Here is a 14,442-nt window from a genome sequence, read left to right as displayed (position 1 = left end):
TACATCGTCTCAGTTTCTTCCTGGTTCTTCTCTCTGTGTATTTCATGTTGGTCTCTCTTTCTCATGTTGGAGGCTTTCCTCAAATGTCTTGTGGTTATATCTAAAAGTGAAACACTAAACTTCTGAGTGCAATTTCTTTCTCCATACATAAGGAGGTCTTGTTGACTGAAAAGCTTCACTAGAAGGAGACTTCATGGTGAACTTTTATTGGGAACCCCCCACCCCATCTGTACCTGAAGGTCTTTTTTTCTGGGATCTCAATATTCAATATTCTGCTTGCCGCTAGTCTGAGAAAGGGGTGGGAAAAGGAAAATTAGAGTTCCACTGTTAAATTTGTATTTTTCACCTACCCACTCCCCCTTTTTAGCCCCACTGATTTTCCAATTGAGCAATTTCCTCTTCCAGGCGTCCCAATGTCCATGGTTGGCCCATCCAGGCCGCCGGCCCTGCTGTCCCTGCTTTTGGTGGTGGCGGTATCTTTTTTCTGCTCCGCCATACCCATAGACGATATACGGAATCGGCTGTTAGTAAAAGAGAAGAAGATGCAGTTGGGGGGGCAGCTGGTTCTGAAGAAACAAGAGATGAAGGCCAACGAGAAGCTCATGGCCCTCAAAAACGCCGAGATAACTGAAGCCATGAAGACCCAGAAGTTCCCACCCAGCATGCACTTCTTCCAGGCCAAGAGCCTCATTGAAAAAAGCCAGGTGTTCGCTATCCTGAAGAAGATGCCAAAAGGTAGAGCCTTGGAGAGGGGCAGTTTGGGGGCCTGGGAAGGGCTGGGGAAGCCACGCTGTTTATTGGAAGCCTTTGCTCCTTAGTGTTGTATGGAGTAGAGAGATCTCCACTCGGCTCCTCTGCTCCTCTACTCTGCTGGCAAACTAGCTAGGGGTGTTTGATGGAGATTGCTGGTTTACCTGCAAACCCAGACCCTGCTTCTGAGGGGACACAGGCTCAGAGGGACATTAGGGAGGAGGCCCCATAGGTAACAGGTCTCTGACAAAGCTGAAAAAGCGTCCGGCCGTAAGACAGTGTCCAGGAAAGCAGGTTAGCTTTCCCTTCACATCTTTCCCTTTACCCCTTTCTCCTGCCCTTTTCCCGGGGACTAAGTTACCCTAAAATGTCCAATTTGATATAGCATCCTGGTGCCATATAAACAAATTTCCATGAATAACAAATTAATTATAAATCCACACATATAAATAGCAATTTACAGCTTTTAAGGACTTTTCTATACCTCATTTTAATTAAATGTCATAAATAGAGGTTAAAAAAACAATAACTGTGAGGTTGCATAAGTAGATCTCATCATCCCCAGTTCATGGGACTGTGAGGCTTAGAAAGGGCAATGTGCGGACCTCACACACCTGGGACCAGGGGCTGCAGGAGAAGAAGAGCAGAGGGTCAAAGTGTAGGCTGTGCCAGGGTCATAGCTGGTGTCAGGTCTGAAGGGCCAGCATGGGGCCCCCAAGGCCAAAGCCTGCAGGTGGGAAGTTAGCTAAATGCTGGCCTGAAGCAGGGAGGGGAAAGTCAGCACTCAGGTGGGAGGTTGGGGGCACAGGGCGGGAGGATCAAGGGCGATTGTGCAGAAGGGTCCCAGTGTCTGAGGCCCTTTGCCCTGCGTTGGGTGGGGAGACCTCGTTTAAACTCTTGGCCCCAGAAGCTGACGTGTCCCCCGGATGAGCCCCATATTCTGGTCCTAAGCCCAGTGCTCCCCCTCTCTACCAGCTGTCTCTGTTGATGGAGCCCACCCAGGGTTTCTGACTATGAGAGAGAAAGCCAAGAAAGCCCCAGTCTTAAACCAGAGAAGGTAGCTGTGGCCACACCAGAGAGACAAAGGCAGGGAATAGGGCATCTCTTGGAGCTACAGAGAGAAAGGACATTCAGTTCCCGAGGAACTTAGGTCTCCCACATCTTCTCATCCATCTGCACTCCCACCCCCACCCCACCCCCAAACCGGGAATCTGTCTTCACCTCCCTTGGGTCACCACTTCTTTCTCTTCCCCTCCAGGGGCCGCCTTACATGTCCATGACTTCAGCATCCTGAGTGGGGACTGGCTGTTGAAAAATGTCACCTACAGGCCCTACTGCCATTTCTGTATCACCCCAAAGGGGGCCATCCAGTTCAAATTTGCTCACCCCACTCCTCCCACACCTAAGCCGACAGAATGTTCAGAGTGGGTTTTGCTGGAGAAATATCGGAAACAGTTACAGAATGTCACGGAGTTTGACGACAGGTGAGTGGTGGTTCAGAAAGCACGTGCAGGCAGGTGTGTCTCTCGGTACAAACCCACGTTAAAAAAAAATCAGGAGGCTTTTTCTGTTCTAACTCTACAGAAAGATACATTGCTTCCTAAAAGCATTCAACACCTTTTCTTTCCATAGTAAGCACTTGGTGCATTTAAAATTGTATTTTCTCTGCAAAAGGTATTTTTAGCAACACAGTTATTGGATAAAATGATGTTTGCCTTGAAGTTCAAAAAGAGTGGGAAGAAGGAAAAGTCCCAGCTCCTGGGGCAATGAAATGACCCTCCAGCTGGTGGATGCAACAGCTTGAAAACTGATGGAGCAACTTGCTAACAAACTCCATTTAGCAATAGTATAAGGAACAATTATTTTAGTACTAGAACCATCTACAGAGTGCTTTCATGAGGTTATCGTTTTACGAAATAAGAAACAGGAGTTCAGCATGGTTAGGTAAGTGGCCCAAGGCCACACAGCTGGTGACTGACAAATCTGGTTTGTATACCCAGGTCATGTGGTTCCAGGTCTGGAGTTATTCCCACCACTCTGCTCAATGAGAGCTTGGTGTAGGGTGGTAGGGTGGAAATGCAGTGGGGTCAGATGGGCAAGTGCAGGGAAAACAGGAGAGTCCAGCTGGGGTGAATGACCCTCCTGAACTGTCTCCCCTCTTCCCAGCGACCCCTCCTATGGCTCCTCCCGGTTTGCTTCTGGGTGGGAGATGCAAGTGCAGGGGACTCCTACAGGTGCCGAAGCGTGTCTCCCCAGCTCGCTCCCTTGTCCCCTGCACAGGCTGCTGAAGAATTTCACTCTGATGACTGAGAACCCGGAGCTGGTGTATGCAAACCAAGATGCCATTTGGTCCAAGTTTGAAAGCATCTTCTTCACAATCTCCGGCCTGGTCCATTATGCACCGGTGTTCAAAGACTATATCTTCCAGTGTCTGCAGGAGTTCTACCAGGACAATGTGTTCTATCTGGAGCTCAGAGCCACGTTCTTCCCGGTGAGCCAACTCCTCTCCCTTCTCCGCTCTCCCCTCCCCTCCCCTCCCTTCTCCTTCCCTCCTCTCCTTAACTCTGGCTTGACTTTTAACCCTTACCTTGTAGGTCTTCACAGGTTTCCACTCTAGTGCTGGTTAGAGGAATAGAATGTGCACAGTGCAAGGGGACATGGGTCCTTCCAGGGGACATCATGAGCAAGGGAGCCCCAAAATGGGCTGGGCCAAGCCAAGCAAAACTGTGACCATGAATGCCCCTGCCCCTTTACCTCCCTTTTCCTTAGTTCCCACTTCTCACCTTCCCCCATGGTGCACAGTGTCTCCTGGGAGCTCAGGGTGCCCCGGCCTTGGGTTTTGAGCAGCTCCTCGTGCCTGGATCTCTTGTGACCTGTCTCCTTTCACATCCAAACACAGCTTCCCTGAGTCCCCTAGGACAAGGCTCTTGGTAAGGGGGCAGCTGATGAATCTGGTAAATGTCTCTACTTCCATGAGATGTGGTTGGGTGGGTGAGCTCCTCTGGGGCCCTTTCTGTGGGGCGCGGTTGAACTGGGGCCCTCCGTGGGCAATGCTGCCGTCACAGAAGCAGTCAGAAATGGAATTGGGGCAAGTTGATGGAAAACAGGCTTCACCCAGTCCCCTGATTTACCCAGGCAGGGAGGAGCTGCTGGAAAGCCTGTGCCCCCTCCCCTCTCCCATGTGTCAGCAGAAAGGTGATCATTCAAATGGAGAGAGGGTAGGTTCCCACGGAAGACACAGAATGAGAATAGAACAGGCCAAGGGGGAGCCCTGCAAACAGCAGACAAGCTGAGGAATCCATGAGGCAACTCAGAAGGAAGAGTCATGGAAGGAGGAGGACAGCTAGGATGGAATCCTCCCAGAGGCCAAGGGAAGGGGATTTCGAGAAGAGAGGGAGCCATGTGGCAGAGGTGAGATCAAGAAAATTTGGATTGAAGAGAGTCCATTGGGTTTGGAAATGAGGAGGTCATCTTTAAGCAGTTTCAATGGTATGCTGAGAACAGAAGCCCAATTTTCAGGAGTAGAAGAGTGAAAAGGAGGTGATAAATTGAAGCCAGGTTTGGCTGATTCAAGACCCTGACTGTGATTTGAGAGAAAGAAAGAGGGAGGTAGTCAAGGGGGATGCATAGTGTCTTAAAACAAGAGTAATTTATTCTCTCACAGTTCTGGAGACTAGAAGTCCCAAATCAAGGCATCTGTAGGGTCTTGCTCTCTCCAAAGGCCATAGGGGAGAATTCTTCCTTGCCTCCTTCAACTCCTGGTGGTCGCTGGCCATCCTTGGCATTCATTCTTTGGCTTGTTAGATGCAACACCTCAATTTCTGGCCTTCTCCCCTGTGTCTCTGTGTCCGAAATTCCCTCTCCTTCTAAGACGCCAGTCATATCGGATATAGGACCTGACCTCATCCAGTAGGACCCCATCTTAACTTGATTACATCTGTAAAGACCCTATTTGCAAATAGGGTCACATTCTGAGGTTCTGGATGGACAATGAATTGGAGGTGGGGGTGGGGATTATCCAACCCAGAAGGTTCTTTTTAGAGTAGGAGAGACTTAATTTGCATACAGAAGAAAGGAGACTGGGGAGGTTAAAAATAGAGGAGAGAAAGGGAATGACAGAGAGAGCGCAGGGAATTTTGGGACCAAGGAAGAGGTCATTCTAGCACCTAGGGACTTGAACCAGAGAAGGTTCTCTAAGGCTGGAGGGAAGGAGGGTGTGGGGCAAATAGAGACTGTTGAGGGATGAGCGTGAGGACTGAGGGAGGAGCCTGCCCCAGCTCTCTTGTGTTTTCTGCATGTGAGAGGCAAGGACTGTTCACCCAGACACAGGGGCAGTGAAGGGTAAAGCAGTGGATGGTTGAGAGAACTGCCTTGGGGGATAGGACAGGTTGCTGATGGCAGGAGATAAAATCATCCTCTAGAGGGCTGAGGGCTGCCCAGATCGGAGATAAGATTCTGCAGGAGTCCAAGCTGGTGTGCGATTTCCTTCTGCATCAACCCAAGCCTAGGAGTAGAAAATGGTTTGATTGGGCGTCGGTTTACATTAGCAGGAAAGACACATGGCAGAAAGTGGAGGTGAGGAGACTGAGGCAGCCGAGAGGAAGAATACTGGTGGGGTGGGGTGGGGAAGGCAGTTCAATGAGAACAGCAGATGGACAAGAGGAGTTGAAGGTAAATGATGGGAAAGCACAGGGTGGTGGTGAAGGAAGTGAGCAACCTGGAAAGAGAGGAGGTGGTGGCAGAACCCAGGACATCGGAGCTCAGTTCATCAGAAGTGGAGCCCTTTGGGTGATAAACTCCAGGGGGAGGCCATTGACACTGGCGTTCTAAGGGGAGTACGTGCCCTTGGGATCCAGAACACCAAGGACTAGGATGAAATCACTCAGGATGATGGCAAGCGTTGGAGTATGGGATAAGGGGCCTCTCCTGAAGTATGTTGAGAAATGGGGTCCTTGAAGAAGGTTAAAAAATTGTTTTGTTTGATTTTAAGGAGGCAAGGAAGGTTGAAGGAATGGATTAGGGAGACTGTGAAAGGAGGGAGCCCTAGGTAGTGTGAGAAAATAGTTGACCTTGGGGTCTTGCATTTTGGCAAGAGGCAAAGGATAATGGGGATTTTAGGCCCCATAAGATGGACTGACCTCAGATGGCCAAACTTGAGCTGGGGAAAGCTGAGGCTCTAGGTTGGGGGATAGGTCTGTTGAAGAGAGTAGCCCTTCCTCCTGGTGATCAAATGTTACTAGAAGATCCCATGAGTTTATTGAGGAGAACTTTCCAGAAGGATTTTGGGGAGGAGGGTATGTTATGGAATTGGCAGGATTCCTGAACGTTCCAATTGGTTGACTCACAAGAGTTTTAGTTGGTTAAAGGCTTTAAGTGGCTTGGGGAAACTGGCCTTTGTGTAGAGCTCTCTACATTGTTATCTAAACAGAGTCTGCTAATTCATTCAAATCTTTACGGAATATACAAATGCTTTGGTGCCTGACCTTTAAGCTTGTGGCAGGGGCTAGAGGGTGGTAGTACTAGGGTTTTATTGTGTCCTATGAATTTTATAGGCTCAGAAACTGTATTGTTTGTATACTCAGAAATGACAGGCCTCCAGAGGATTGACTTACATTAACCAAATTCATAAGAGACTGATGTATAAACAAGAAAATTAAAATAAATGACACAAAAATTTCAGAGAAAAATGTCAATCAGATCAGACTCTTATGTTTCCTGATCAGAAAATTATCTCCTTGAAGGCAAATTTTAACCTCTCCTTCAAGCCAATTTACAGTCTGACGGCTGTTTGGTGAGTCAGTCCTGATCAGCTCCATCACTGAGCTCTCAGAATCTTTGAGTCCATAACAGTCTTCTTTGCCTTTTGGATAATCTGATGAAAGCCATCGCCGTTTTCCCAGAAAACAAAAGTATTACAAAAAACGTGTTAAGACAGCAGTTTCAGATTTACTCATATACACTTATAAAATGAAACAGACGTTTCAAGCAACAATGCAATGTACAGTGACCCTGACATTTTGCATTTTTTCCTTTTTGAAAATGCTATTTGGGACAATCTAAATTGATTTCACTACCCCTGGTTTGATATAAAGTGTTCACCGGCTCTCTAATGAAGAGACACTTAGCCCAAGAACCAGTTATTCCAGTTTGTCGGTCAGGGACAAAGCTTCCTCTCTTTTCTTTGCATCTTGGACTGACCCACCTTCCTCCTTAGAGATGTTAATACCCGCAGGAAGGCGAGTTCTGGCTGGGCAGGGAGAGCTCCGGCAGTCTTGGGGACTTTGCATATCTCCACTTGGATCTGTTTGTTTTCCAGTTTAACTCTGACTACGGACTTATATATCTGAGTTCTTGAGAGGTGGGCGTGGGGCTTGCCTTTTGCCCCCAGTAGAGCTTTCATTACTTTAGTGAGCAGAATAGATAAGCTCTGGACACAGTAATCAGAATCAGGGCATCCTTGCTAAGTGGTAGAGAATAATCTTTTAAAAGAAAACAGAGGGTCTGATTCGCCTTCTAGCTAGAACAGGGTTCCCGAGGGAGATAAGCGAGGACTCGGCCCAGCCCATGTAAGATGGAGGAGATTGCACTTCCCACAATTCACTCACCATTTGGGGCCGGGAAACCCGCCTCTCTCCACCCAAGGGCCCCGCCCCCTCTAGGCTCCGCCCCAGCCAGCCCCTTCTTCCCTCCTTCCACCTTCCCGGGACTCCAGCATTGGGTGTCTTCCTCTCTAGCCTACTTCCCACCTCCCTCCTTCCTTGCCTTGTGTTATCTATGTCATAACACACGAGCCCCAAGTTCCCAACTAGATTGTGAGTTATTTCAGATTGGGACCAGTTCTTGTATTGTACCGTGTCCTCGGCTGGCACCAATAGTCATGACGTTGCTTGTCGATGGTGGTGCTCAGACTTTGGGGTACACGGAGGTGCTGTTTAAATCAAAATCCCTGGTTTTGGACCCTAGTCTCCCAGGGTTCTGATTCTGTGGTTCTCTGGAAACTGTGGTGGTTTCTGATGCAGATTGTCTGATCCAGAGCATGCTTTTTCCCCCTCTTTTTTTTTTTATTTTTCATTTTTATTGTGGTAACATACAGCATAAAATTTCCCATTGTAGCTACTTTCAAGTATACAGTTCAGTGGTATTAATTACATTCTCCGTGCTGTGCTGCCACTGCCATCCATTACCAAAACATTTTCTATCACCCCAACAGAAACCCTACAGCCACTAAGCATTAACTCCCCATTCCCCCTCACTCCCCTAAACCTGTAATCTGAATTATGTCTCTATGGATGTGCTTATTCTGGTTATTTTGTATGAATGAAATTATACCATATCTGTCCTTTTGTGTCTGGCATATTTCACTCAACATGATATGTCTGCAAGGTTCATCTATGTTGTAGCATGTATCAGAACTTCATTCCTTTTTATGACTGAACAATACTCCATTGATATATATGCCACATTTTGTTTATCCATTTGTCTGATAGGCATTTGAATTGCTTCCACCTTTTGGCAATTGTGAACAATGCTGCCGTGAACATCCGTGTGCAAACATCTGTTCGAGTCCTTGCTTTCCATTCTTTGGTGTGTAGACCTAGAAGTGGGGTTGCCGGGTCATATGGTAATTCTATACTTAGCTTCCAGACCAAGCTTTGAGACAAGACCTTTACCTTGACCTTTACAAAGCACTTTACCTAAATAACCTCATTTGAGCCTCACAAGAACTCTGTTTTGGAGAAGATAATTCATTTTACAGATGTGGAAACTGAGGTTCGGAAAGGTCAAAGAGCATGGCAAAGGTCAAACAGCGGGCGAGGGGTGACCAGACAGAGGCAGGGATGTAAGTTTGATTATTTTGCTTTCCCGCTGCACTTGGCTTTCTGAGCATCGTAGCAGCCATAAGGAGCTCCCAGAGAGGCATCCGGCTTCCGTTTCAGTATTTCCAGAGGGGGAAATGATACTTCCGAGGATACCGTTTTACCTGTCATTGAACCTGCCCTGGCAGGGAAGTAGCCTCCTGTTGGGCAAGTCCCCAAGTTTGCAGAACCTCAGGCTCTTTAGAAGGGTGGAGGAAAGAAGAGGCAGGGAGAAGAGAGCTAGAGAGGCTTTGGGTCTCGGTGCCTTGGAGGACTGTGACTTTCATCTTGAGCCTGGAGGGGGATGAATTTGGGGAAGGCGCTGAGAAAGTGGATTGGAGGAAAAGAGAGAAGGCCTGGAGCACAGAGCACGTCTGTGTCGGGTAGAGAGACTCAGGCTCCAGAGCATGCAACTTGGGGACTCTGCCCAGCTCCCGTCCTCCCTCCCTGCTCTTGCCCTGAGCCGGCCCTCCTAGAAGGTGGAAGGAAGGCCGGCTAGGGTTTCTGATTCCGGTGGAGGCCGAGGGGGATGGGATCTGACCATTTGTTCTGGCCTGACCCTGGAACAAAGGCCTCTGGGCCCGGAGAGTCTCTGCCTTAATGCCCCCCATTAGCCAGAAGAGGGGAGACCATCCACACATTAACAACTAAAAACCGTCTTCGCTGGAATTCTTTTGCTGAGCCGCATTACCGCCCCCTTCTTGGCCGTGGGGCTAATTCAGGGCCTGGAGATGATGTTGATGGACTATCCTGGCCGCTGAGCCTCCTATTGTGTTACTAATGCTCGATAACAAAAGCTACTCGCCTGTAGCAACAGTTGCTAGGCGGGTCTTAGCTCCTGGGCTCCAGGCCCTGCCCCCACTGCCGGGATGGGAGGCCCAGGCTGGGTCCAGGCCAGCTTTTCAGACCCCAGAGGATTAGCCCAGGGGACTGGCTTGCTGGCTGTTAGCAATGGGAGATCCCAAGAGGGACAGGTCGCGGGGAAAGGGCACCCAGGCCACTTGTGCAGAAAGGGCTACTGGCATGCCACCTCCCCGTACACACACAGACACACACACACACACACACACACGCACACATGCTTTTCCTGGATTCTTAGCAGACATTTCATTGACAATCCCCCCCTCGCTTGCTGCTGCAGTGACCACCATTCCATGTTATTGGAGTTACTCTGCAGGCATACGGCCAGTCGTAACTCTGCAACCTCCTCGCTGCTCCGCTTTCTGAAAGCACTGCTTGCTTATCCATAGAAACCACAAAAATGGGAGCACTGAACCCAGCTATGGACGAGAATCCCCTGGGGAGCTTCCAGAAAACAGGTTCTACCCCAGAGGTTCTGATTTAATTGGTCTGGGTGGGGCCCCAGCATTCTCTCCCCTCCCTGGGTGGTTCCAACGTGCAGTCAGGGCTGAGACTTAGAGACTCACTGGGCTGTCACCAGAGCGTGCAATTGGTGAGAGCTGGGGCAGCCTCGGGACACACACAGCTCAGGGTGAGCAAGGAAACGTGGCAGAGCTCCAGCCCCCGCTCAACCGAAGGGCGAAGCTGAGCGCCTTAACCTTTTTTAAGGTTCAAAATCCTAGTCTGTAAAGTGAGACCCACCTAATAGGGTAATTTCGAGTATTAAGTGGGATTAGGAACGTAGAGCTCTTGGCATATGCCTGGCACTGAGGAGACGCTCAACTAACGCTTGTTAAATGCATGATGTTCCAGTAGTGAATGCTAATTGCGTTGCGAGTTAGAAATTCTGAGCTCTAGTTCATATTCTGATACAAAGCAATGATTGACTTTGAGCAACTCTCAAGTTTCCCTGAGGTAACTTCCGGCTTCAAAATTCTATAATTCCATGATATGGTCAACAATAAAACTTTGTAATCTTATAGCAGATTTTATAAGTAATATGCAGTTTGAATAATTTCTCCACAAAAATTAAACTATATCTGAAGATTCAGATAATCTAGATTGAATTTAATGTGCTTTCAACCCGAGAAGCCTTATTAAAGGGACATAACAGCTTTTAATACCACTTAGACTTAGATGACCAAGGCCATCTCCTTGCACTCTCAAATTAAGTTCTTAGATATTAACTCAAATTCCTGGGACAACTGCAGGTTTTGAGTTGTTATCATGGTTCTGATAATAGCTTGGTAATAATAACAATAATTGCTGTTTTTATTAATAGTTATCATTTCATTAATTATCATTAATTATATTAATGTAATATATTACATTATTATATATTAATGCATTTGATCCTTGCAACAACCCTATGAGGCATGATTGATTTGGGACAGATCGCATCTACACTGGGAACTTGAATCCAGAAGGCTGACCGGAGTTGCCCAGGTCAGCTGAGAACATTCTGGGAACGCCTGGGTTGTAACCACACTGGCCGGGAGGCAATGAGGAGCTGCAGCTCTCACCCATCCAGAAGGGGGTCTTCCACCCCTTGAAGTGGGGATGCTTTTGAGCATTCAGGATCCTGTCCTAGCCGCTTCTGTCAAGCTGCTATTTGCAAGAGGCCCGGGCTGCACAAGCTCTGGGCCAGGGCAAGCCTGTTGCTGACTGACAGGGGCACCAGGACAGTAGGAAGCTACTCTGGGTGGGGCTTTGGCATCTGCAGCCCCAGAGGCCAGATTCCATCTTCACGGTGCTCCATGCCATGGGGACCAGGGCGTGGTTTGAACCCTAGAAAGTAGGGGTCCCAGCCTTCTCCAGAGATAAGCCCTGGAATGACAGAACCCCGACTTGGAGCCCTCAGCGAGCCCCTGGTGCATTTACACTTCTCTGCATACTTGATTAATCTGCTAGGGATTGTCTTTTAGGCAGAACTGTCATTTGTTGATTTGTTTGTTTATTTGTTTCTTTTCTCTCCCTTCTGTTCTGCAAGCCTCCCTACCTGCCAACATCTGTCTACTCATCCCTTCCCTAAAACACACCGCCTGCAGCTTGGTTCTTTTAAAACTCCACGTGGACAGCGTTCTTCCTAAGTTAATGCTTATTTATGGAGCACCTGCTCTGGTGCAGGGCTAGGAGAGTTGGGGAGATTAGAACGACTTGGGCCCACCCTCGGGGAGCTGTGTGTGTAGGGGGGTGACTCAGTGGCGACAGCCCTCCAGGCACAGGGCAGAGTTCTGTTTCTCCCTGCTGCACACCAGCCGTGCAATGCCCAGGTGATTTCAAGTGACAATTCTCCATTGGTTAAAGTATTGGTTCTCAAGCTTTTTGGTCCCAGGACCGCTTTGCATTCTTAAAAATTTGAGGATCTCAAAAGAGCTTTCGTTTATTTGATTTAGATCTATTGATAGATGCTGTATTAGGAATTAAAACTGAGAAAAGTCTAAAACAAGAACACACAAGCCCACATGCCTGTGTTAATGCATTCGTGAATGCATACGTGGTGACCAGAGTGACGGCATCAGCACACAGCACACAGCTTCTGGAAAATTCTACCATCTGCTCATGATGAGAAAGAGGGTCAAAAGGACAAATAACATCTTGAGATTCCTATGAAAAGCGTTTTGACTTTGTAGACCTCCTGGAAAAGTCTAGGGGCCCCACAGGCTCCTTGGATGCTACTTGGAGAACCACTGGGCTACAGCACACGGTCTTCCTTCTGCGTCAGGGATGGGAAGGTTGTAACCCAGGGCCTGGAAGCCTCTTGAAGAGAAGACGGAATCCTTTGATCAGTGACAGGAAAGGCTTATTTTTGAAATTCTTGTTAAATAGCAGTAACGGGCAATACCAGATACTCAGCTAACAGTAGCTGAGGTTCTCTCTTGTTGAAGGTGCTGGTAGCTTTGGCCGTCAGTAATCCTGAGCTGTCCACCCCTAGGCCACGCAATCAGGGAAACTGCACCTCTAGAGAGTGAGGTTTCTTGGACCCTGGCTGGGGATTTGTGAACTGCCAGGGGCGTCAGCAGAGGAAGCCAGGGGAGCAAAGGCCAATGGGCCCGAGAGAAGGGGCTGGAAACAGCTGCCCGCTCACCCCCCTGCCCCCAGCCCAGGCAGTCAGCAGAACCCCTGGGAGATCAAAGAGCAGAAAGGCTGCTCCCTGGGCCTGGGGACAGGCAGGCTGGCGACTGCCCAGAGTGCAGAGGGCAGCCCGGATGGGGGCGCCGGGCACAATGGCTGCAGCCGGGAGGGAAGGGAGAGGTTCCTGGGCTCGGGGAAGTGGTGCAAGGCCAGCAACTGGTACGCGGGAGAAGAGGAGGTGGTCCCCTGGGAGCCCCTTGCTCCCATCATGCCCAGGCCTTGTCTCCTTTGGGAGGAGAGATCTCCTGGCTCCGTTCTCCATCCACTCCCTGAACCTCTCTTTCTCACACATGCTCTTGGTCCTTGAGGACCACTGAGCCTTAGGCCAGGACTGGCAACCCTGTAGCCCCCTGACCCCTAGGGGATGAACTGTCTTGCTTGCAGAGCAGCTTGCCTCAATTTCCTACTCATCCTTCAAGGCCCAGCTCAATGCAATTTTCTTCCAGGAAACCTTCTCTGATCCCATCCAGTCAAAACAAGCTGCTTCTCCCTCTGTGATGCCAGGGCTGGAGTGGTGCCTCTGTTTAGCACTTAATCCTCCCTGATGTATATTACAAAAGTGAGGAGGGGCTGTCTCTCCAATGGATTGTAGAATCCTCCAGTGCAGGCATCTTGCCTTACTGACCTCCTTCCAATGCCAAGCCCGGTTTCTTACACACAGAAGGTGCTTAATTAATGTCATGGAAATAAATCGAATCCCTATGTACTATTTCTCAAGAAACTCCCGTATTTCATCTTGACTTTGACTGCAGTCTTCTTTGTGGGGGTGAGACCTTGCCCAGTGATGGTGGGGGCAAGGGGTCAATAAGGGGGGTGCAGAGGCACTGAGTGCTGCAGGGAGTGCTCACCGCAGCTTGGCTCTCACCGCAGCTTGGCTGTACCTGGATACTGAAATACTAACCTCCCATGCGGTCACTTAGAGAGGACCCCCTACACCCACCCCCCACCTGCATCTCTCTTACCCACAGCATCTTATCCCCCTGCCTTACCTACCACTCTTTCCTGGCTCTTCTTCCTGCCCCTGACCATGCCACTCTTGGGTCCCTAGTGGCAGGGTGCCCCACCTGGGGGAGGGAGATGAAGTGGCTTTCTGGCTTGTGTCCTCTCCCCAGCTGCCCCAGTCCTCACCACACAAGCACTTATTGAGTACTCTACACACGCCAGGCACTGTTCAAGGTGCAGAGAGCCCAGCCACGAACGAGACAGGCAGAAATCCCTGCCCCGTGGCACTTAAGGGTCTTTCCCGGGAGGGGCTAGGACTTGCAAGAAAGCACCAGAAAAATGTCAGAGGCCCTAAAGACACCAAAGGAGGCCAAGTGCAAAGGCCGACCCGGTTTTAGAGCGACTGGGAATGTGGTTTTGCTCCTCCCCTCTCTGACTGACGTCTGCTGGGACCTGCCTCCCTGCAGGTGTATGAAGTGGACGGCACAGTACACAGCAGAGAGTGGGTGGTGGAGACTTACAGGAGCATGGCTTATGAGTTTGCCAAAGATCATCCTGGATTTGTTGGAATGAAAATCATTTACACAGATCACAGGTGAGAGAGCGTTGGGCCTGAAGCTGCAAGATTTGGGAGTGTGGGATGCGGGCAGAGTTGCAAAACCGGGACGGAGGAGGAGGCAATGGAGGTGAGTGCATTTGTGTGTAAATGTGCAAAGTGGGGATATGCCCCTGAAATCGCTTTTAGTTCAGGGCTCCACAACCAAATGGAAACGGAGAATGGTGGCAATTTTCTGGATAATTCTAGGCTGTGACCCGACATTGGCTTAGGTGACTCCATCATGGGTGTATTGTTTCCACC

The 14,442-nt window shown here is 49.3% G+C and overlaps 1 protein-coding gene and 1 long non-coding RNA gene across 7 annotated transcripts in view; one reads left to right on the top strand and one right to left on the bottom strand.

Annotated features, from left to right (window-relative positions):
* The window catches only part of LOC119541459, a 66,389-nt gene that overhangs the window by 23,047 nt on the left and 28,900 nt on the right, over window positions 1-14,442 (bottom strand). The gene's annotated exons all lie outside the window — the stretch shown is intronic.
* The window catches only part of ADA2 (adenosine deaminase 2), a 56,854-nt gene that overhangs the window by 34,770 nt on the left and 7,642 nt on the right, over window positions 1-14,442 (top strand). For all 5 annotated transcript variants that reach the window (XM_037845447.1, XM_037845446.1, XM_037845444.1 and 2 more), the window contains 4 exons: window positions 406-735; window positions 2,009-2,234; window positions 3,031-3,241; window positions 14,051-14,178. In XM_037845447.1, coding sequence (XP_037701375.1) covers window positions 414-735; window positions 2,009-2,234; window positions 3,031-3,241; window positions 14,051-14,178 — 887 coding nt within the window. In that variant the 5' untranslated portion in view covers window positions 406-413. The remainder of the gene's footprint in view (window positions 1-405; window positions 736-2,008; window positions 2,235-3,030; window positions 3,242-14,050; window positions 14,179-14,442) is intronic.

This window comes from Choloepus didactylus, chromosome 8, assembly GCF_015220235.1.
Source record: "Choloepus didactylus isolate mChoDid1 chromosome 8, mChoDid1.pri, whole genome shotgun sequence".
Lineage (NCBI taxonomy): Eukaryota > Metazoa > Chordata > Mammalia > Pilosa > Megalonychidae > Choloepus > Choloepus didactylus.
This window is presented reverse-complemented; position numbering and strand designations above follow the sequence as displayed.